The sequence below is a fragment of the Balaenoptera ricei genome, chromosome 10, assembly GCF_028023285.1.
Source record: "Balaenoptera ricei isolate mBalRic1 chromosome 10, mBalRic1.hap2, whole genome shotgun sequence".
Classification (NCBI taxonomy): domain Eukaryota; kingdom Metazoa; phylum Chordata; class Mammalia; order Artiodactyla; family Balaenopteridae; genus Balaenoptera; species Balaenoptera ricei.
The window spans coordinates 67347035-67370154 of record NC_082648.1 but is presented as its reverse complement, the minus strand read 5'-3'; the positions used below and the strand labels follow the sequence as shown (position 1 = coordinate 67370154).

The window sequence follows — 23120 nt, the reverse complement described above, 5'->3', positions numbered from 1 at the left end:
ATGACAAAGATAGTTGCTACCAACAACAACAAAAAGACCAGGAAAGGGGTAGTCAGAGAGTAGGAAAGTCAAAATAATGTCCTGGTTTTAAAAACCAAAAGAAGAATTTCAGGGACTAGGTATACTTGAGTTTTTCAGAGAGGTTTATTTATATACCAAAAATTGAAAGATGCTTTTAAACACATAAACCAGTATTTAAATCCATGTTAGGTGGAGAAGAGGTATATCAGTCATAACAGTGCAACAAAATTTCAAACTTGATAATATTGCCTCATTTTTCTCAACTCTAAAATATTGGATAAGAGTAAAATGCTATTTCATTGGGTGATTGTAGGATTAAATGAGATAACCCATATGAAGCACTTAGTTTAGGGCCTCACACAGGTAAACATTTGTTAAATGTTAGCTTCTGTTATAACACTCAGCAAATATTATTTGCTATATGATGATTTTGTCATGGAGGAATAACATTTGTTTCCAGTTTGGGGTAAGTTCTGGGGTAGGGAGGGATTGGCAAACCATGGTCTGTGGGCCATAGGTGGCCCACTACCTGTTTTTTGTACAGCCTGCAAGTTAGAATGGTTTTAATACTTTTAAATGGTTGGCAGAGGCAGGGGAGGATGAAAAGAAAAAGAATATTTTGTGACACAAATTCAAATTTCATTGCCTCTAAATAAAGTTTTATGTAACACAGCCACGTTCATTCATTTGTGTACTACCTATGGCTGGGTTTATGCTACAGCAGCATAGATGAGTAGTTACAGCAGAGACTCTATAGTCTACAAAGCCTAAAGTTTACAATCTGGCCCTTTACAGAAAAAAAAGTTTGCCCACCTCTGTTCTGGAGTACCATGACTTTAAACTCTGAAATCAATAAGGAATCATATCAGTGCCTATCATATTATGTAAAATATTACAGAGCTTCCTGGACTTTCTCAGTCAGTGGAGACCTTAGTGTTTTACTAATTTTTTTTCACAGTGCCATTTGGCCAAAAAAAAAAATACCTCTTGGTTTCATTTATTAAGTAGTTAGGTACAAATAAGTTAATAATGGCAATTTGTGCAGTGTCCAACAGATGTCACTGTACTTCTCTCAAAACTTTAAAATATCCCACAGCACCCCTGTGATTTTGTTCTTGTGCCCTGGAATGCCTCAGTGTGCATTTTGGGAACTGAAAAATGCTTGTATATCTTGAGTCTCTTTGCAACCTTATTGTTAGGAATTAATTATTGGAAGTATTAGAGGTATCTTGTAGCATTTTTGTCTAGGAATTAGCCCTCCAACATTATGGGTGCTTTAACAAGCTCTATTAAACTGCTGTTATGGCAAACCTTGGTAATAGGTGTGAAAGAAAGGTTGTTTTGGTTTGTTTTGTTTTTTTTTAATCTATATCCTATGCTTGTAGTAATTAGTTGCTATATTTACCATCTATATTTAACTGTGGTTGAATATTTAAACTCTGTAAGTGAAGTTAATGAGGTGAACTAGTTACAGACAACAGATGTTTCATTTTTAGGGCAGTTGGAAAGCCTTGAAAATGAAATAAATATTTGTACAAAAACAGTTTTTAGTTGAAATGTTTAATGTTTGGTGGAAAAATCAAACAGTAAATTTAAGGCTATGATATTTAAAATATTAATGAATTAAATATTATAATTAGAAATATACTGATGATTACTTTTTTGTTGATGATGATGGATTTAAAATTTTTTAACCCAAGTACAAAATGAATAAAAACAAAATTCAAGGGCAGTAGTTTTTTCACTTCATACTATGATATTATCTGCTCTATGTGCCTTTAACTGCCTTAGAAGTTTCTGTATTAGATTCTTTCCGAGTCTCTCATGCTAAAACTGGAACTTGTTCCCAGTGACTTTTAAAGATTGGATAATTACCCAGTTGTTGGGTTTTAATTTGTTATAAAATTCTTTTAAAAAGAGAAAAGTCTGTTTTGCTCATAACTTCCTTTCCTGTTTTCATACTTTCAATCTTTATCCCTTTACCTGTCTTATTTTAATTGGCTTTAGTATGATTTCATTGCTCCTATCATGCCTGTGGTGGAATCAGTAGATCCTGCATCATGGAGGCAGGGCTTGCGCAAAACTGGCATTGTTCTTGTGCCCAGTAAGGGTGAAAAATCTATGGTGAGGCATTTCGATGTGCAAGGATTTATATTAGGTTACAACATAACAAGTTTAATATGAATATTGGTTTCAAAGATGCATGGTTTTAAGTCATTATGGTGTGCTCATTTCTGTTCTCTGTATTTGCATCATAATTTTTCTGTGTGATACAAAGTGTGGAGTGTGTGTTCTTAAATCTAACATCTGGAAAGGTAGTATTTCCGTCTTCAGTTTTAGATCTTTACATTTTTGACTAAGACATTAACCTGCTTAGTAAAAGTGTTTCTCCTGAAACTATTAACTATAATTTTAAACATATCTGTAAACGTCTCATTTTCAGTTTAAGGACTGATCAGTATTGTATAATTTTTCTTCTTTTCCTTAAAAATAAAATAAAAACAGTTTCCAACTTCAGCTACAAAAATTTCTCCCAAAGAAGAAGAGAGAAAAGATGAGTCTCCTGCATCTTGGAGGTTAGGACTTAGAAAGACTGGTAGTTATGGCGCACTTGCAGAAATCACAGCATCTAAAGAGGCTCAGAAAGAAAAAGACACTGCAGGTGTTATGCGTTCAGCTTCAAGTCCCAGACTTTCCTCTTCTTTGGATAATAAAGAAAAGGTAATCTGTTTCACAATTTGGTTTCTATAAAAACTATGATAATTTGTTTTCCAGGAATCAGATCCATTGGATTTTCTACTATGTATCATTAGATCTATATATCAACTTAATTCACCTGACTTAATGAATTACATGATAATACAAATGTACCTACCTTAAGCAGATGTCTATATGGGATATAATTATTGGGAAGATCAGGTGTATTTGCCCAAAACATAAATTATGAGACTATACTCAATTAAAGGAATCCTTTATTCTGTTTGAGAATTTACAATAAAATGTATCAAGGAGCAAGCTAATTTTATTTATTAAGAAGGGTTTTGAAAGTTTAGGAACACATTTGTTCTTGAATGTGATTATACTCATAAGTTGCATTTATCCAATATCGCAGTTTCTTTACCTACTTTTTCATCTGATACATCACAGCTTTGTCCTAGTGAACAAGTTTAATAATTATATTTTGAAAGGCAGTATTAAATTGCATTAAATAGAATGCACCACAGTTCATTCAGTGGTATTTTGTATAATTGGATTATTTATTTTCTATTGCATTTTTAGTGCTTGGACATTTTTTTCCTTACAGTTTTCTTGCTCTATACAGGAGTGTTTACATGTATCAGAAATTCAGAAATGAATTTCTCATTAAGTAATTTTAATATTTTTTATTTTGTATAAATTTATTTTCCAGTTGTTTTTCCAAGTACTTGATGCCAGTATAATGAGAATGTAACAGATGTCATTGTCACTACACTCTCAGCCAGATTTGGTTAAATATAATTTAAATAACTTTTTGTTTTGTATATTTTAATGTTATATTTTTAAAACATAGAATATCAAGGTAGTAAATAGCTTGTATGATGTAAATAATTGAGACTTATCAGTGAACCGTATTTGAGACCTTATTTCTCTGAAAGAAGTAAAGATATTTTATCTTACAATACTACATTACAGTAAATGTTACAGAAGTTTCAGAAAAAGTCATTAAAATGTGGAGGAATTTTTCTTATGTTATAAAAGAACTAATTCTAGATTAAAGAAGAGGGAAAAGAAAATTAATTTGAACAGGCTGTCTTTTAGTGTTTATAGTACTTGAATATTGATAGACATCAATTTTGGAGTTTAGCTCGGAATTATGGAAATATTATAAAATAAACTATGATGGCTATGTAATTATACATTGTTGAATATTCTTTCCATAATACTTTTAGCAGCACCTATAATCATCACAGATTTATGTTCACTCTTTTTTCTCCCTGTTGTATAGGAGAAAGATAGTAAAGGAACTAGGCTTGCATATGTCGCACCTACAATACCAAGACGACTAGCCAGTACATCTGACATTGAAGAGAAAGAAAACAGGTGGATTCATTATGATTTGTTTTATTTTTTTTTACTATAAAATCTTTACTATCTAGCATGAGAGTTAAAACATGAGCATTGTTGTAATTATGTGGGATATGGATTTCAGGAAGAGATGGAGGGTATTCCTAATAGGAAGAACACCAAGTACATGGACTTGAGGAGGTGCAGGCTTGGTATGTTCATGAAATAGCAAAAAAAAATGAAGGCATTACGGTTGTAACAGAGTGAGGGGGCAGTGGTGGCAGATGAGGTTCCAGACTAGTATATGTTTTCTAAATATTTGGAACATAATAGAAAAGGAGAAAGAAGAAGGGAGAAAAAGCCCTTACTTGATCACTGTCAGCATTTTAATTTGTTTCTTCCTACTTTTCAGCACATATAGAGTATGAGAAGTTTTAATATAATTGTAATCATGTTATAATATTCAATTTTGTGTCTTGACTTTTTCTTTCACTTAAGATCTCATAATGTTTTAAATGTTAGTGTGTATTTTCAATAAGCATTGTTTTTCATTAGTACATAGTGTTCCATAGAGTAGATTTGCTGAGGTTAAAGTAACCATTTCCCCTCCCCAAACTATGGGCATTTAAATTGTCTAATATTTTGTCATCATAAATAAAACTTCTGCAAACATTTAAATTTCCCCCCTATAGTTAGGATTATACCTTTGGGATAGAATCTTAGAACTGGAATCTTAGTGAATTACTTTCACTTCTTAATAAATATTCCAGAGTGTTTTTCTAAGGGATTTTACTGCTTTCTGCTTCTACAGATGTTTATTAAAATACAGCTTCTTTAACCCTATTTTAAAATTATCTACCAGAATCTGAAGGATATTTTTTTCACAGAGATTCTTCAAGTTTGCGAACAAGTAGTTCATATACAAGAAGAAAATGGGAAGATGATCTCAAAAAGAATAGCTCAATTAATGAAGGATCAACTTATCATAAAAGGTAATAATATAATTCTTAAGTAACTTTTTTGTATTCTTTTATTAAAATATGAGGCAGTTTGGAGCTCTCAATTTAATATAACATTAAAAATGTGCCTTTATTAAATATATCTTTTGTTGTTTAAATAAAACCTCATTTAAAGACACAGAATATATATTTAAAGATGGGTGAAAATTTGCTCCTACTTATGCCTTCCTATTATATTATATATTTTTAAATTAAATTTGATATGCTATGAAGTATCTTTTAGATTATAACATATTAAAAAAGGAACTCTGTATGTAATTATATATAAGTCAATTATATAATTGACTAGAGCAGTTGAAATAGATCAATTAATTGATATGTGGTGACCTGGAAAGTTTCTACTTGTGTTAGAACTCAGAGCAATGGAAATGCCTTGAATTGGAATGTTGGTAATATCATATTGGAGAGGGAGTGGAAAATCTATGCATTATTTTCTCTGCTAAAAGCAACCAAAAAAAGACTAAAAGATCAACAAGTATAATATAGGCATGGGTCACTCCTAGGGATGTGACCCATTGCTGAAACAATTTCTTAGAAAATGCTTAAGTCTTAACTTTCCCCGAGTAAAACCAAACCAAAGTGTTTTTCCAGACCCAACCTGGCATGACCATATGACCTGGAACAGTTCCAGATATGTAAACTATCAGATCATCTTTGAATCTTGTTGGTGGGTGGGGGAATGCAGTAAAATGATACACTACCAAATTAGGGAAATCATCTAGACTCTAGCAAGTTGTAGATGCAACTCTTGGTGCTGGAGCCGGTGGCGTATTTAGGAACACAGTCTTTTAGATTTTTTCCTAGCTTTGTGAATCTGTATAATGTATAGGCATTGACTATAGAATACACATACAAACACATTCTATATAGATATGACTCTTTCCTTTAGTTGCTCCTTTGGTAGAAGACAAGATGATTTGATTAGTTCTAGTGTTCCAAGCACCACATCAACACCAACAGTTACCTCTGCAGCTGGGCTTCAGAAAAGCCTGCTTTCCAGCACAAGCACTACTACAAAGATTACAACGGGTTCTTCCTCAGCAGGCACACAAAGCAGGTGAGTCACAGATACATTTTGTGTTCAGGCCTACTGTGTGCTTATGTATGTGCATGCATTTTTGTTTAGAAGATTGTGGGGCTCTGGATTTTTTCATTGACCTTGTTAAAATGATTTACAAACAAAAATTGATTCCAAAAAGAGGCAATTATGCATGTCTGGGGAAAAAAAATTAAGTTCCTGACTTATGAACTTTCCTAGCATTAAGCTGCTTAAAGTGTAAATTTCTCTTTGACAGCTCTGGGTGAACTTTTTGGTTCATAGATGAAAGATGTCTCACCTTATGTTTTAAAAAAATCCATCCCTGTAGTCACATGTTTTCAGCTGCTAGAAAGTGCTTTCCTTGTTTAGCTGTTTTCCTTTTCTCTTTTTTGTGTTGCTGCTTATGATGTTATAGTACCTCAAATCGTTTGTGGGCTGAGGATAGTACTGAAAAAGAAAAGGACAGTGTTCCTACGGCAGTGACCATTCCTGTTGCTCCAACTGTTGTAAATGCTGCAGCCTCTACCACAACCCTGACTACAACTACTGCTGGCACTGTCTCCTCCACTTCAGAGGTCAGGGAGAGACGCAGGTGTGTAAAGGTCCTAATAGGACTGCTGATATATCTTGCCCAATGATGAAAGTTGTTTGTTTTGTTTGGTTTTTTAATCTTGGGAAGTTGGTGACTATCTCTTCAGTAGGTTAATACATGAGATAACCTAGATCAGCTCAGAACTATGTAAATTGATATAATTAGCAATTATTAGCCTTTAGGCTTGGTAACCCACCTCTGACAGAATTAATGTTCTTGTTTAAAGGCGCTGAGCCAGATAGTTGTCTTCATACTTAGCCATCTTAGTTTTAATGGTTTCTTTAATTCAAAACATTTTTGTGATGAAGATCTAAGCGCATACTCTAAACACATACTAAACAAATCATACTCATGGAAAACTAGATGTAACATGACAAAAACAGGTTTTTTATCTTCTCATTGTTCCCCCCTTCCACCTCATTATTAAGAAATTTGATGCATGTTTAACGGTTTTTGTTGTTGTTATTTTTGAGAATTTCATTTTAAAATTCTTTTGGTGAAGAATGGCTTCTTATGCATATGTGTAAGCCAAATAATTTTAAGTATGTTAACTACATTCACTTAGTTTTAATTCTGGTACATAGAAGGCACTTGTTAATTAAATTTTTTAAAGGGTCTGTGAATTTGTTTTATGTGCTTACACATTTTTATGAGCATTGCTCACTTCTTCCTGTTGCAGCCAATTGGTATGGAATCATAGATGTGGAAAGGAATTTACCTATTATCTTTTATGATATCCTTTACAGAAGGAAACTGAGTCCCAGAGATATTAAGTGACTTTTCCACTTTTATGTGGTTAGTAAGTATGAGAGCTAAGGGTAGGCCCAGTATTACAGGAGAATCAGTCCAGGGTTCTGTCTGCTATATCATGCATAGTCCCTAGCTTTGAATTTGGTTTTCCCTCTTGAGAAAGAACATCTTAGGAAACTAAACGTAACCTCTTTAAATATTTTATTCTTGAAAAATTAGCTACATAACTGATATTTTCCTTAACTAAAATACCAACCAGATTAATTTGGTTTTATTTCTAGCACATAGTATTCATATACAGTCTTATACATCTTTTGTCTCTGATGCCTAGCAAAGTGCATGGCCTGTTGTAAGTAGTAGCATCCTTATAGTAATATTTGTGTTGAATATATGAAAAGTAACAAAATGTTAAATGTTTTGAAAACTTTTTTAATTAAAAAAATGTTTTCCTGCCTATCATTACATCTTTAGTTTCTGTCAATATATTTATGCTTCATTTCTATTTTTATGGTGAAATTTAATGATACTTCTCTAACAGCACTACAAGCAGTTAGCATTTTGTGATTTTTGAATACCAGTATAGGTCATATCATATTTTAATTATTCTTGTTTTGTTTTTCTCTTAGTCAGTTTTAGGTTTTTGAAGTGTTTTCAATGAGACCACATAGCCTACAGAAATTAGAGGTTCATAGGCACTCATCATTCTCTTCTAGTGAAAATGAATTTGAGGGCTTTGCTTTTTTGGGAGGTGGGGAGCTGAAGGGGAAAAAGTTCAGGAGGTCTTGGTTTTCTACTCCGTGCTGTGCCTTAATCCTAAGGTAAGAGTTCTCTGTGGGTCAGAATTTATTCTTCTGTAAAATGAGGTATTTAATTTATATAGTTTTTAACTTCTAGAATCCTTTCTATCTCTAGCATTCCATACTTTAAAAAAATTTTTCCAATGACAAAACCAATGAATGCCTCCCCAAAATCATCAGTTGTGTCAGAACAAGCAAATTATGATTCTTAACCTCAGATTTCTTTATTTTTTATATTGTTGGAAAGTATTGAGTTTCAGCTTTTTAGAATAAATCCTGGAAGACTTTAAAGATTGAGAATTAAATATTCTGTGATATTGTTAGGACAGAGCAGGTTCTCATATCATAAGAAATAAAATATGTCTATTGACATTTTTCCTGGTCTACATTACAGAAATTTTGTCTTAACTTGTTTCAGTGATGTGTGCAATAATATTAATGTTTGTGTTTTGTTTCATGTCAAATAATTGTTTGCAATTTTGGCCTCGTCTGTCTTTTTTTTGTTGTTGTTGTTGTTGGCCGCGCTTCTTGGCTTGTGGGATCTTAGTTCCTCAACCAGGGATTGAACCAGGGCCTTCAGCAGTGAAGGCACGGATCCTAACCACTGGACTTCCAGGGAATTCCCCTGTTTGTCTTTTTAATTAAATTTCGTTAATGGTTTCAAAATGTATATAGTTGAAAATTTGCCCCCAAATGTTTGTATGGTGATTTAAGAATATACTGTGGCTGAAAAAGATACTAATACATTTATGCCATTTTTAGGTACCCTTACATATGTACTTTTATGTAACTTTATGTAAAGTTACTGTGTACACTATTAAATTCCACGTTATTGTTGACTTTTCCTGTTTTTATTGATCAGGTTTGGATGAAAATTTTCTGTTTTCATAAAGATTTCCAATTGATTAATCGGAGGGAGGAGGCATTGGGGAGCAGGGCGGAGAAGCTAGCTTTAAATAGATGGAGCATGGCGAGGTTCCCTGGTGGCCTAGAGGTTAAGATTCCAGGCTTTCACTGCCATGGCCTGGGTTCAATCCCTGGTCAGGGAACAGATCCAGCAAGCCGCGCGGGGCGGCAGAATATCTAGATAGGTAGATAGATAGATAGATAGGTAGGTAGGTAGGTGGAGCAAGATGGCAAATTCTTTCATTGTTTAGGCATTTCTAATTCTCCGTAGTCTTTTCAAACTGCAAAACAGTACCTTACTAATAACTTCATATTTGTAGTATGAATTCACATGGTTCAGTACAACTACCTTTTCTACCATTTTCCCTTGGCTCAGCCAGCTCCCATTTGTCCACTTATTTTCCCTCTGGAAGGAAAAATGCTGAGTGAGAAGCAAGGGCTGGTATTCAGTTTTTTAGAGATGTAATTTGGTGACTAACCAAAGTATAAATATTATAAATAAATATAAATATTTCAGCCAATAAATGTCAGGGAAATAATATATAGAATAATTGCTTTTACTGAGGGAAAAAACCTTAATTTAAAAATAACCTTTGGATTGTTCAGAAAATAGTGGGCAATCTAAGACTAGAAAGTAAAATTATATACCCTATACAGTTATACGAAAGAGATCAATATGACAATATGATATAGTAATGGAATTTGGTATGTTCTGCCATCTTTTTGATGATCACCTCTTTGGAATTAAACACATATTAAAAATTTGAATTATTTTTCTTCTCTACATCCTGTTCTTAGAGATCTGCTCTGTATAGACACCTCAAGGAGGAGAAAGGAACTGAATTTCAGATGGGGACTATCAAATATATTTCCTATATTACAAATCGATAGGCTAGGTTTTTATGCTAATTTGGAGCAAATGTTTGTATGGAAATTTTAAATGAACAGATTTTACAAGTCTTTCAGCTAGTAATTTTTATGCCCCTGACCTACATATGTTAAACCAGATATGATAAATAGATTTATTAACTTTCATGGCAGCTTGAAAGTATTGAAAAATAATCTAGGCTTCTTGGGAGAGAGTGTGATGGCTGATAGTGCTATTTGCCATGGGGTAAAGGGGCATAGTGACAATGCAGTTGTTTTAAACTATATATGAAAACTTTGTACATAGTGGAAATAAGAATACAGTCTTTCATGTCCATTTGTACTTTCAGAGCAGCTCATGAAATGCTAAAGTGATACATGCAGCTGTCTAGGCTGCTATAAACTTTTGTTAAACTAGATTTGCTATCACATTTAGGTTTCTTCTCTTTCTGTTATTTTTTTTTTCCTCATCTGGTGGAAGTCCAAAAGGCAGTAAATTGCATAGGACCAGTAGATGCATAAATAAGTGTTAAATGAATGGATAAAAAAAATAGCCATTTTACAGGCTAATATTTCACGGAGAACTTTTACACATTTAATAGATGTACCACAAAAGAAAAAAAAAGTTTTTCCTCCTTAAATGGTCTTGGAAATTGCTGAGTTAAACACAGTTAAACAGGTTTCTTCCCTCAGTCCTTTTCAGACCCTTTAATATGTTGTTATTTTCCTGGAGAAGGTTAGAATGTATAGTATTTTCCACATTTATATAATCAACTTCTACAACAAACAATACAAAAATCGTATTCCAGAATTAATGTTTCTTAAACTCTAATAACAAATTTATTGGTTATCCTCTTTCTTGTCCCAGAAAATCACTGGAGTCGTAATAAAAATGAGAAAGTATCTGTTATAGCTGAGTAAAAACCTTAAAACTCAAGAGAATTGATATATAGACAGAATAGAAATAATAAAACAATGGGAGAAAAAGGAATATCAAGCTTTTGAGCAGCATAGAAGGGAGAGAGGGCAGGTATCCTACCAGTTGTATTCATCTCTGAGTTTGTGCGTTGGTACAGATGAAGCCATACAGAATTTCAACTAAGAGGAAGTTAAACTACAGAAATGGTGATAAGCAAAATGTCTTATTTAGTGACTTCTCCCTTGCCTTTCACTTTTAGGGAGACAAATTTTTTTTTTAATTAAAAAAATTAAAATTTTATTTTATGAACTTATGTCAGTACTAGTTTTTAATAGAAACCAAATTTGGTAGGATAGAGCTCTTCAATGAAGTGCTTCAATTTGATCAGCTGTGCCTTATTGATGAGATAAATGTAGTGCTACTGTGATAGCAAAAAGACATAATCATTCAGGATATTCTAGAAACCTAGAGGTAAAAAATGATAGAAAACATACGGATAAAGAGGAAAAAAAAGTCTTATCCTTATGATATAGTGCCATAAGTTATTCAACTGAATAGAGAACACAAGTGATATTTTCTCAAAGCAGATGATAAAAACAACTTAAGTCAGAATATAGAAGTGATGGGATTTTCATCTAAGTTTGCTGGATGTCTCATTCAAGTAAAAACACCCTCTTGAGAATTTCTTGACTTACCTTGCTTTACAGTTTATCTGTGATTAGAGTAGAAGCAAGAAGAACCAGTCCTCTAGAACTAACTTTAACCAATAAGTAGGAGTTAATTGATGAAATTGAGGCAACCAGGATCTTGGGTGAGAAATGACTGTGTCATCTTAGGGTTAGTTATCCAAGGAGACAAGTCCTAGGAATAATGAATCTTGTATTCTAGTTTTAGAGAGACAGATTCCAAAAAATTCAAGACTTTGGAGGGAGAGATGCATTCCTATGTATCAAAAAGAATGAGAGTTCTCTAAAAAGAATTCTGAAGGAACTGTAAACAACTGTAAGGTGTTTGAAGATGTGTTATACTCTCTGAACTTAGAGCTTTAAAGGACACAGAAAAAATAAAACATAAGGCATAAAACAAAGAATAAATTCTAAAGTTTGTTACGAATATGTGAATAGTGTCAGGGAGGTTAAAGAGCAGAATGAATTACAAATTGAGAAGAACACTAAAGTTAACAGGAGAGTTTTTAAAAAATAGCATTTGGGGATGGGGTATGATGATAGGTTATTGATAAACTTAATGAACAACAGAAAATAAAGATACTCAAGTTCAGAATGTTCTGTGAGAAATGTGAGCTAGATGGTAGTGTAACTAGATAAAGTGTTAACAATTGAACTTCCCGAATAATATTGATCATTAGAGGGAAGTTTTCTTATGTTGCAGGGCTCTGTCTTGTCTTTGCTTGTTCAACCCTTTAATTCATTATTTACCTCTTGACATAGATTGCATGCTTTTGAAATTGTGCATACCTTGTGACAGGATGGAACATAGGCTTAGATTTATAATATAAAATCTAGTGAACATAAATGCCAAATCCTCTTCTCTGTATCAGAAAATCAGTGACCCAAGAATAAGATGCTGATTTTAAAGCAGTTTGTGTATAAAAACACTTGAATTTTTAGAGAATTTAAAGTATGAACAAAAGTGTGATGTCTGTCAAAAACATTATTAGTAAATGCACAATGACAAGAATGCAGGGAGTGCTGCTTCCTCACTAGTCATCCCATATCCTAAATATTACATTCAGTCCTTTACCAGAAAAAGACATTGACAGTCTAGAGTTTAGCCTTGTAACTTCACATACCATCTAGGATGGTGTTGCAGGAAATCAAGAAAGGAGCTAAGAGGAATGATGTTACATAGTTTAAAAAAAACCAAAACTGTGGTTAGGAAGAACTTTAAAAATATGTTAATATGAGTAGTTCCAATCTAAAAAACTATCACATTGCATTGTTGAATTTCAGAGTGGGTTTAACCATTTTCTGAAGACTCTTTCTTAAAATCCATTAAAATGCTAAATTTAAATGTTTCACTTACGCACGTTCATGTGTAATTATATTCACAGGTATTGTATCTCCAAGTGACCATTTTTATTTATTACTGTAGATCATACCTCACTCCTGTTAGAGATGAAGAGTCTGAATCCCAAAGAAAAGCAAGATCTAGACAAGCAAGACAGTCTAGAAGATCAACACAGGTATATTTAATGTGTATAATATATAAAAGTTCAAAATAAATTATCTTTCCCTTTTTCACATTTCTGTGAAAATATTGATGTCACTATATAATATGAGTAAATCTTAAAAGATAAAAGTTGCCTTAGTAATCCTACCGTAGCCTTTTTATGTGGCTATACTGTTAATGTTACATTTCGTCTAAGTAGCATATGCCTTTGTATCTCTTTAAGTATTTATTTTTCTATTCCTAATATAGTGTCTGGCTCAGGGTATTTGATCAGTGTTAAAATTAATCATATATGATGTGTCATAATTATTAAAGAATTCTATGCGTCTTTGGAAGCTATGGGAAATAGGTCTTTTATATTAGGTATATCAAAAAGCTGATATACAAGTATGAGAAAAATGTCACTCAAGCTAGTTATCATCTTCTTACCCCCTTGCCAAACTCTCTGTCCCATATCTCTTGTGTCTTCCCTTTCCTACAGTTGAGGGGCTCCAAAGTCCAGATTCAACTGTTTATTTATTTTATTTATTTATTTTCTTTATTTTTTCGGCTACCTCGGGTCTTAGTTGCAACACGCAGTATCTTCATTGAGGCATGTGGGATCTTTTCGGTGAGGCACATGGGCTCTTCGTTGCAGCACGTGGGCTTCTCTCGAGTTGTGGTTTGCGGGTTTTATCTCTCTAGTTGTGGCGCGTGAGCTCCAGGGCATGTGGGCTCTGTAGTTGTGGCGTGCAGGCTCCAGAGTGCATGGGCTCAATAGTTTGCGGCACGTGGACTCTCTTGTTGAGGCACATGAGCTCAGTAGTTGTGCACGTGGGCTTAGTTGCCCCGCGGCATGTGGGATCTTATTTCCCCAGCCAGGGATCAGACCCACATGCCCAGCATTGGAAGACGGATTCTCTACCACTGGACTGCCAGAGAAGTCCCCAGATTCAAGTGTTTAATCCTTGCCATTACTTAACGTATTTTTTCTGTCCTCGTACCTTAATTTCTTGAAATCCAACCTATTCTTTTCAAGACTTAACCTTCAAAAATTACTTCTTGACTGAAATCTTCTCTGTGTGCATATACATATACAGAAACATAAATACATATAAATTTAATATATAAATAATGCATATATTGGCTTTTCCTTCTTTCTCTGAACTTCTTGGGAATATTTATATTCATATGGTCAGTTCCTGTGCTATTCTGTTAATTTCTTGAATACAGAGACAATTTCTTGCACATATTTTATTTCTTTCCCAGTACCTATTATTGTGCTTGCTCATGATGATTCTTCATAGAATGAATGTGACTTGCTAAGTAGAAATTCTGTTTCAATTTGCAAACCAATTCCAAACATGCATATTTGACTTTTAATACATTCACATTTAATATATCTACTTATAAAATATTCCTTTGAAATGAGCCTTAATGCCTCTCATAATTAAATTTATCTTTTTTTGCGTGCAGGGGGTGACATTGACTGATCTTCAGGAAGCTGAGAAAACGATAGGAAGGAGTCGTTCTACCCGAACCAGAGAACAAGAAAATGAAGAAAAAGAAAAAGAGGAAAAAGAAAAACAGGATAAAGAGAAGCAAGAAGAAAAGAAGGAGTCAGAAACATCTAGAGAAGATGAATATAAACAGAAGTACTCCAGAACATATGATGAGGTAATAGTATACCAACAACACCGCTAGGTCAAGTGGCACGGATAGTTCTTGTGATTCTCAAAATGCAAGAGATTTATATAATAACAAACCATATACAAAATATTCATAAGGACTTTAACTGGATATTTAAATTATTTTGACATGATTAGAACATTACTTTTCCTTTGAAATGAATTTAAGTGTCTTATATGTTTTTATCTATGTTTAATATTTCAAATGGGTGTTAATTTTAATGTTTCACAGACTTATCAACGCTACAGACCAGTATCAACTTCAAGTTCAACCACTCCATCCTCTTCACTTTCTACCATGAGCAGTTCACTCTATGCTTCAAGTCAACTAAACAGGCCAAATAGTCTTGTAGGTATAACTTCTGCTTACTCCAGAGGATTAACAAAGGAAAATGAAAGAGGTAAGAAGACCAAATTTTGAAAACACTTTGTTTCCTTCAGATTAATTCTTTGAGTTGGTTTTTCCTAACTAATAGTTTAACAGAAGAGAAACAACATCCTAAACTGGGACTCATTCTACCTAACCAGAAAGAACATGATGGTTGAGAATGAGAAAAGTAGAAAATAAAAACAGAAAATAATATGGTCTGGCATTGATACATATATCTTTATTGCCTTCAAAAATCTTTATGTCCATCAACATAGAAAAGTTAGTATAGAAAAGCTGGTGGGGTGATTATTTCTAGGAGCAGTTTATTAATGTTTCAAGTCATTTCTTGCATATTATGTAGATATCTTTTAACTGTTTTCTGTGAAATTGTTTTAAACAAAAATCATTTAACATATGTAATGTCCTTGCCAAAAAAACTTATTTTTATGCTTATTTCTTGAGAAATAGATTTCTTTTTCAGCTGTATATTGGCATATTGACACTATTAACATTTCCTATTATTTCATATAAACTTCCTATGTAAACACTAATTAGCTCCTCCTTTAAATAAGAGATGGCTACTAAATAAAATTATTCCTAACTGTAGGTATTTTATATTTTAAAAGCAAAATCTCGGGCTTCCATGGTGGCACAGTGGTTAAGAATCCGCCTGCCAGGGCTTCCCTGGTGGCGCAGTGGTTGAGAATCTGCCTGCCGATGCGGGGGACGCGGGTTCGAGCCCTGGTCTGGGAAGATCCCACATGCCACAGAGCGACTGGGCCCGTGAGCCACAATTACTGAGCCTGCGCGTCTGGAGCCTGTGCTCCGCAACAAGAGAGGCCGTGATAGTGAGAGGCCCGCGCACCGCGATGAAGAGTGGCCCCCGCTCGCCGCAACTGGAGAAGGCCCTCGCACAGAAACGAAGACCCAACGCAGCCATAAATAAATAAATAAATAAAATTTAAAAAAATTAAAAAAAAAAAAAAAGAATCCGCCTGCCAATGCAGGGAACACGGGTTCGGGCCCTGGTCTGGGAAGATCCCACATGCCAGCGAGCAACAAAGCCCGTGTGCCACAACTACTGAGACTGCGCTCTAGAGCCCGTGAGCCACAACTACTGAAGCCCACGCACTTAGAGCCCGTGCTCTGCAACAAGAGAAGCCACTGCAATGAGAAACCCGCACACTGCAACGAAGAGTAGCCCCTGCTCGCAGCAACAAAGACCCAACGCAGCCAAAAATAAAATAAATAAAGTAAATAAATAAAAATTTAAAAAAAAAAGCAAAATCTTCATAGTATTAGTCATGATAATATCAGTAATCATGTAGGAATAAACTTCAGAAAATTAAATTTTTTTCTATTTCCAGCTGGCTTTTCTTTTGTTGGTCATTGAGATATTTCAGTTCTTTAAACCACTAAGTGTGAGGCCCATCTAATGTTTGTAAAAATTTTGAGCCAACATTTAAAATTAGGGGTATCTGCATAAAAGTTCAGATTTCTGTCTTCTGTTGAAAAGTTGGAGGATATGGCAACGCTGGCTCTGAATTCTCACAGGTCAACAATTGATGAGCCAAGTAGCAGCCCCCCTCCTGGCCCATTTTACCTCTCTATGTAACCTGGATGGCCACTCTCTATGTTGGAGTTTGCGACCTTTGCTGTAAACTAATTCTAAAAGCAACTTTAAAACCCCTCTTAATACTATAATTTTGGGGTTTCTTTTGCTTCTTTTTCTTCACAGCAAGGAGACAATGACACAAGGAGCCTTTTAAAAATCATTTTTAACGTTACTTTGTTCCATATATGTCTCTTTTTTTTTTTTTCTTTTTTTACAATCTACTTTTTTTTTTTTTGGCTGCGTTGGGTCTTCATTGCTGCGCGAGGGCTCTCTCCAGTTGCAGTGAGCAGGGGCCACTTCTTGTTGTGGTGTGCGGGCCTCTCATTGCAGCGGCTTCTCCCATTGTGGAGCACGGGCCCTAGGCGCGCAGGCTTCAGTAGTGTGGCTCGCGGGCTCTAGAGCGCAGGCTCAGTAGTTGTGGCACACAGGCTTAGCCGCTCCACGGCATGTGGAATCCTCCTGGACCAGGGATCGAACCCTTGTCCCCAGCATTGGCAGGCAGACTCCCAACCACTGCGCCACCAGGGAAGCCCCGTCTACTTTTTAAAGCATATTCAGAGGCCCTAATATTCTTCTAGTATGTAAGTCTGAAGCTATTTTAACTATCCCAGGAAGGGAACAAATTTGAAGACTAACATTTGTTTACATTGATTTGTTTTTAATAAAAGATAATTTTTTCCCCAGCAACAAAAAAAAAGGTTTACTCTTAGATACTAATAGAAAATTCAATGACTACTGTATTCATTACTGCTGAAGGAGGACTGGGAATGGTAGAAGCAGAAACTGATAAATTTGTATGATGCCCACTAGCTGTTCCATCATTATGCACTGTTTGGGTATAATAACTATCTTGAAGTGTTAATGTTAGGTATAATAACTATCTTCCTGTCAGACGTTAATAACTGGGACCCCATTCTCTTCATAGGATTCAATTATTTTCTGTTCAGCAAATAGCAAGCGTGTCTTTTTAGCAAAATTTTTGTTTTAGGCACTAGAAAAATGAAGTAATTAAAATTAGTTCTTATCTTGATTCTCAAAAACGTATCTAATGAGAGATACAGATACATGTTTAAGCCAAGTGTTATAGGAGCACTGGGAGGGGCAAAAATTATTTCTGATTAGAGAATTTTAGAAGGCTTCACAAAGGAGATTGACTTAGAATTATTTTCACATTTACACTGCAAAATACTATCAAGATGCATGGCTACCATATGATTAATTTTAATCCTTAACAGAGGGAGAAAAGAGAGAAGAAGAAAAAGAGGGAGAAGATAAATCACAACCTAAATCAATCAGAGAACGACGGCGACCAAGAGAGAAAAGAAGATCTACAGGAGTTTCATTCTGGACACAAGATGTGAGAACCTATTAAAATATAACTACTTGATAGTATGCTTAATCTTTCCAAGAATGTACACTAATGATTTCTTATATGCCTCAGATTATATATTCTTTAGATCATCACTATGTGTTTGAGCTGACTTATTTAAATCAGAAGAGTTCTTCTTTATAAGAATAAACAATTACTTAGATTTCTGGTATTAAAAGCAAGAATACTGTCCCAATATTGAAATAAAAATAATAATGGCTGCAGCTCAGGGTACAGATGTTGATTATTGTATAATGGCTAAACTGCTCATTTATCTTAGCGGTTCTTGAAAGAAAGATGCTTTACATTTAATCCTATTTTCATGAATATGATAATGATATACATAACAATTATTTCCATCTCAAGTGATGCTGGATAGTTGCAGTGCTTTACTTATCAAATTATAACAATCCTATAAACTTAAATTTTTTTTCTTGATTCCCTGATTGTATGCCTGACATTGATATTCATAGGCAAGAGAAAGAAGAGCTATGGGGTAACGTGGTTAAAGTGAAATTTATACTGTTTCAATACAACATATACCTACAGAAAGGCAAAAATAATTTGGTTTTGGGAGGATTGTTTTTTTTAGCCAGTTGATTTTTTTTTTTTCGTTAAAAAATTTTTTTAATACAGAAAAGTTCAAACATAAAAAAGTACATGGCCCCACCCCAGGTATTTATTGTTTAAGCTAAATCCCTACCACTTTCCCAACTCCTGTATTATTTTGAAGTAAATCTTAGTAATATCATTTTATATGTAAAAACTTCAGTCTGTATTTTTAAGAAATAAGGACACCTTTTTAAAAAATATTAAAATTTTATTTTTAAAAAATAATAAAAGTAACCACAATATGTTATCATATAATAAGTGATCACAATATCATGATCATGTTTATTTTTAAATAAATTGACAATAAATCCTTAATATTGAATATCCAGTCAGTTTTAATGTCCTGTTGACTCATGTTGCCATAAATGGTTTGTTGTAATTTTATTTTTTAAATAGTTATTTTATTTTATTTTTATTTTTTTGGTTTTTTTTAAATCTACAATTCCTGAATCTTTCTGGGCGTATGGCTAGAATTTATTTGCTCTGTTGCGAGACCCTCCTCAGTAGGCATTTAGTATTAGATTTCTCAGTTTTGCCATAGACTGTGTTATTTTTGGCTGCGTTGGGTTGCTGCGCGTGGGCTTTCTCTAACTGTGGCGAGCGGGGGCTACTCTTTGTTGCGGTGCTCAGCCTTCTCATTGCGGTGGCTTCTCTTGTTATGGAGCACAGGCTCTAGGCACATGGGCTTCAGTAGTTGTGGGGTGTGGGCTCAGTAGTTGTGGCTCGCGGGCTCTAGAGTGCAGGGTCAGTAGTTGTGGTACATGGGCTTAGTTGCTCCACGGCATGTGGGATCTTCCCAGACCAGGGCTCGAACCTGTGTCCCCTGCATTGACAGGCGGATTCTCACTGTGCCACCAGGGAAGTCCTAAATAGTTATTTATTTATTTATTTTGGCATCGCTGGGTCTTAGTTGCGGCACGCGGGATCTTTTAGTTGCGGCATGAGGACTCTTAGTTGCAGCATGTGAACTCTCAGTTGTGGCATGCGTGTGGGATCTAGTTCCCCGACCAGGGATCAAACCCGGGCCCCCTGCATTGGGAGCACAGTCTTACCCACTGGACCACCAGGGAAGTCCCTGTTCTAATTTTATACTTTGCTGATTTGAGTAGGAACCAAATAAGGACCATACATTATGATTAGTTATTTCTTTAAAGTCTCTTGTAATCAGTTATGTCCTCCATCTCTTTTTTTCTTACAGTTATTTTTGAATGAACTGGGTTATATCCCTGAACTGTAGTTTAACACAGTCATGTAGCTTTTTATGTTTCCTATAAATTGGTAGTTTGAGGTAGAGAAATGATCAGATTTTGGTTCAGTATTCTCTTGGCAGGGTGTTTTGTCCTCTGTCAGGAAGTACATGATGCCTGGTTGATTCTCACTGATTGCCCAGTAACATTTTAATAAGAGTAAAATAAAACCTCACAGTCTTAGCACCTTAACATAGTAACTCTTACTACTTAAAAATTATCTTTTTAATAACTTACATGTATTAGGGGTTTAGTAGGCAAAGCTTTATTATATAGTATTTATTTTTCCCCAGTTTTATTTACACCAGCTATCCCTTCAAAAATCCACTTTCTGGAGTCATACACTTAACCAGCATTATAAGAATTCTTCCTGAGGTCCATATGGGCAATACTCATCTTTTTAATTTGAGCTTGCATTGAATTGTATTCTAATCAACCATCAGCACAAGTCTCCTTCCCTTTTCATGGCCTCATGATTGAACCTATATCAGACAATATACAAAAAGAACCAAGGGCTCTGTCAAAGATAAGGTAGAGTTTTTACTCTGTTATATTATTAGGTTTCCTTTTTTTTTTTCTTAGTTACTACTTTTCAGGACCTCTGAGCCTCCCCACTTTTTTTTTTCTTTTTAAATAAATTTATTTATTTATTTTTGGCTGTGGTGGGTCTTCGTTGCTGCGCTCGGGCTTTCTCTATTTGTGGCAGGTGGGGGCTACTCTTCCCCCTCCCCACTTTTTAAATTTCCAGTTCCTGTGTTCTTCCATGAAACAGTAACGCATAAAGACAATTAGTTCGGGCTTCCCTGGTGGCACAGTGGTTGAGAGTCCGCCTGCCAACTCAGGGGACACGGGTTCGAGCCCTGGTCCAGGAAGATCCCACATGCCGCAGAGCAACTAAGCCCACGAGCCACAACTACTGAGCCTGCGCTCTAGAGCCCGCGAGCCACAACTACTGAGCCTGCGCTCTAGAGCCCGCGAGCCACAACTACTGAAGCCCGCATGCCTGGAGCCCGTGCTCCACAACAAGAGAAGCCACCGCAATGAGAAGCCCATGCACCGCAGGGAAGAGTGGCCCCCACTCGCCGCAGCTAGAGGGAGCCCGCGTGCAGCAACAAAGACCAAACTCAGCCAATAAATAAATAAATTTATTTAAAAAAAAAAAGACAATTAGTTCATGTTGCGGAATTAATGCATTTATATTAATAAGTAATACTGGCAGTAGCAGCATTGATTTCTCCCGTTCACTTAGTAACTTCACATATCATTTTTGCTAGGTACCACATGATAGTTTGTACAAACATCCTCTATAATCCTTAGGGCAATTCTATAAGGTTTTTATCCCCACTTGTGGAGGAGATAACTGTGGCTCAAAAATTTTTTTAATAAATTTACCCTAAGTCACAGAGCTGAAAATAGCTGTACGAGTGTGAAATAGGATGATTTAGTTTTAAAGCCTGTGGTATTTTTATAGTGAGCCTGAGCCAGATATGTTTGATTGCAAATTTCCCTTTCCTTTCAATCCTTTATGGTTTGCTGAGATGTTCAGGCCTTCTAGTAGAATATTCCTATTGTCTGGAAGTCTAGGTTTTTAGCCTGCTGAGACCTTAGTTTTCTATTTGGTGTGCTGTAAATTCCCAAAAAATTTCTAGATAGCTGAACTACCTAAATATAATAGGACTGTTGTATAAATCTTGCCAAGCTTATAGAATAGAGCTTTTCTTACTTAATGAGTTTCCTATTTTTGCTGCCTCATTATAGTTGAGCAGCTACATAGTATCTATGTTGACTATTAAAGTACATGCAGTAACATTACAATATAAAATTGAGTATCATCTTTTTCATGCTAAGCCTCCAGCTTAGCATGAAACACATGAAATGTGTTTCCTAAATCAGAATGTTAGGTAGATGGTCTTTCTTCACCATATACGCTAACCTACTTATATTGTACCATGCAGACAAAATAGGCTTCCTCTAAATAAGGCAAAAAAAGTCACACTTTAAAAAGTTTTCCTTTTGATCCATTTCCTGTTAGGTTTTTCTCAAGGGTCATTTTAAATTACAAAAACCCTAATGTATTTAAATATTAACCGTTTGAAATTTATCTTTACTTTTCTAAAATCTATTTTAGAGTGATGAAAATGAACAAGAACAACAATCAGATACAGAAGAGGGATCCAATAAGAAAGAAACTCAGGTAAATAACATTATTTTTTGTATTTAGAAGTGTTCCTATTTTTTAAGGGTTACTTTTTACTTGTGTTTATATTTATTCACGTCAGACAGTTACTGCACACTGTACCTGCCTGCTGGGGATAGACCATCAGTGGTTTTCTGGAATCAGGCATGGAGGGACTGGAAAGGGGCACAAAGAGTATTTTAGAGACATTGGTCTCTTGATTGTAGAGGTAATTTTTTGGATATACACAACTGTCAAAACTCATCAAACTGTGTACTCTAAGTGGATGTAGTTTATTGTATGTAAATTAACCTTCAAAGTTGAAAAGAAAAAACAAAGAAGAGAATACAGGTTTCCACTGCTATCCAAAAGTAGAGTGTTCCATAATCTTCAGTAAGCCACATAAAGTGAAGAGGGAATTACCTTAGGACACATCTTGCTACCGGATGCAAGAGATGAATTGAGATAAATCGCGGTGCTCAAAGACACAGTCCAAAGCTGGGGCAGCTTAAACTGAGTGTAGTTCCCAGGGAAGGAGCTTGGCGGTGGCTCTTTTGCTGCTGAGGGTGTGCTGCCTCTATAATGGCTTGCTGTAAAACATGTTGAGTACTGTTTGCACTTTTTGCCTTTTTTCGTAAAAGCAAAGTCGCGTAAACGAACTTTTGAAAAGCAGGGGCTACCTGTAATACCTTTGACCAAAGAAAAGTATCTAAAGAATATCCAGAAGTAGTGCATATCTTACCAGATCCAGATTTTAGTTTTGTAAGTGGCGAAGTTGTATTTTGGAGAAGATAATAGGTCATTTTAACTTTCTTTACATTTGTTTAGAAATGTAGTGTCTCTAAAGGATTTTACATTCATTATCACAGCTGATCTTCCCAATAATGTTCAGGAAAAGCCCCCCCACCTCGCCCCCTCAG

At 35.0% G+C, this 23120-nt stretch overlaps 1 protein-coding gene across 9 annotated transcripts in view; it reads left to right on the top strand.

Annotated features, from left to right (window-relative positions):
• The window catches only part of PPP1R12A (protein phosphatase 1 regulatory subunit 12A), a 148685-nt gene that overhangs the window by 104479 nt on the left and 21086 nt on the right, over positions 1-23120 (top strand). For 2 of the 9 annotated variants that reach the window (XM_059936573.1, XM_059936572.1), the window contains exons 10-20: positions 2029-2145; positions 2527-2742; positions 4007-4101; positions 4953-5057; positions 5974-6141; positions 6539-6715; positions 13067-13157; positions 14600-14800; positions 15044-15212; positions 18032-18153; positions 22153-22218. In XM_059936573.1, the coding sequence (XP_059792556.1) occupies positions 2029-2145; positions 2527-2742; positions 4007-4101; positions 4953-5057; positions 5974-6141; positions 6539-6715; positions 13067-13157; positions 14600-14800; positions 15044-15212; positions 18032-18153; positions 22153-22218 (1527 nt within the window). The remainder of the gene's footprint in view (positions 1-2028; positions 2146-2526; positions 2743-4006; positions 4102-4952; positions 5058-5973; positions 6142-6538; positions 6716-13066; positions 13158-14599; positions 14801-15043; positions 15213-18031; positions 18154-22152; positions 22219-23120) is intronic. The other 7 variants (XM_059936575.1, XM_059936574.1, XM_059936576.1 and 4 more) reach the window with 6 other exon arrangements.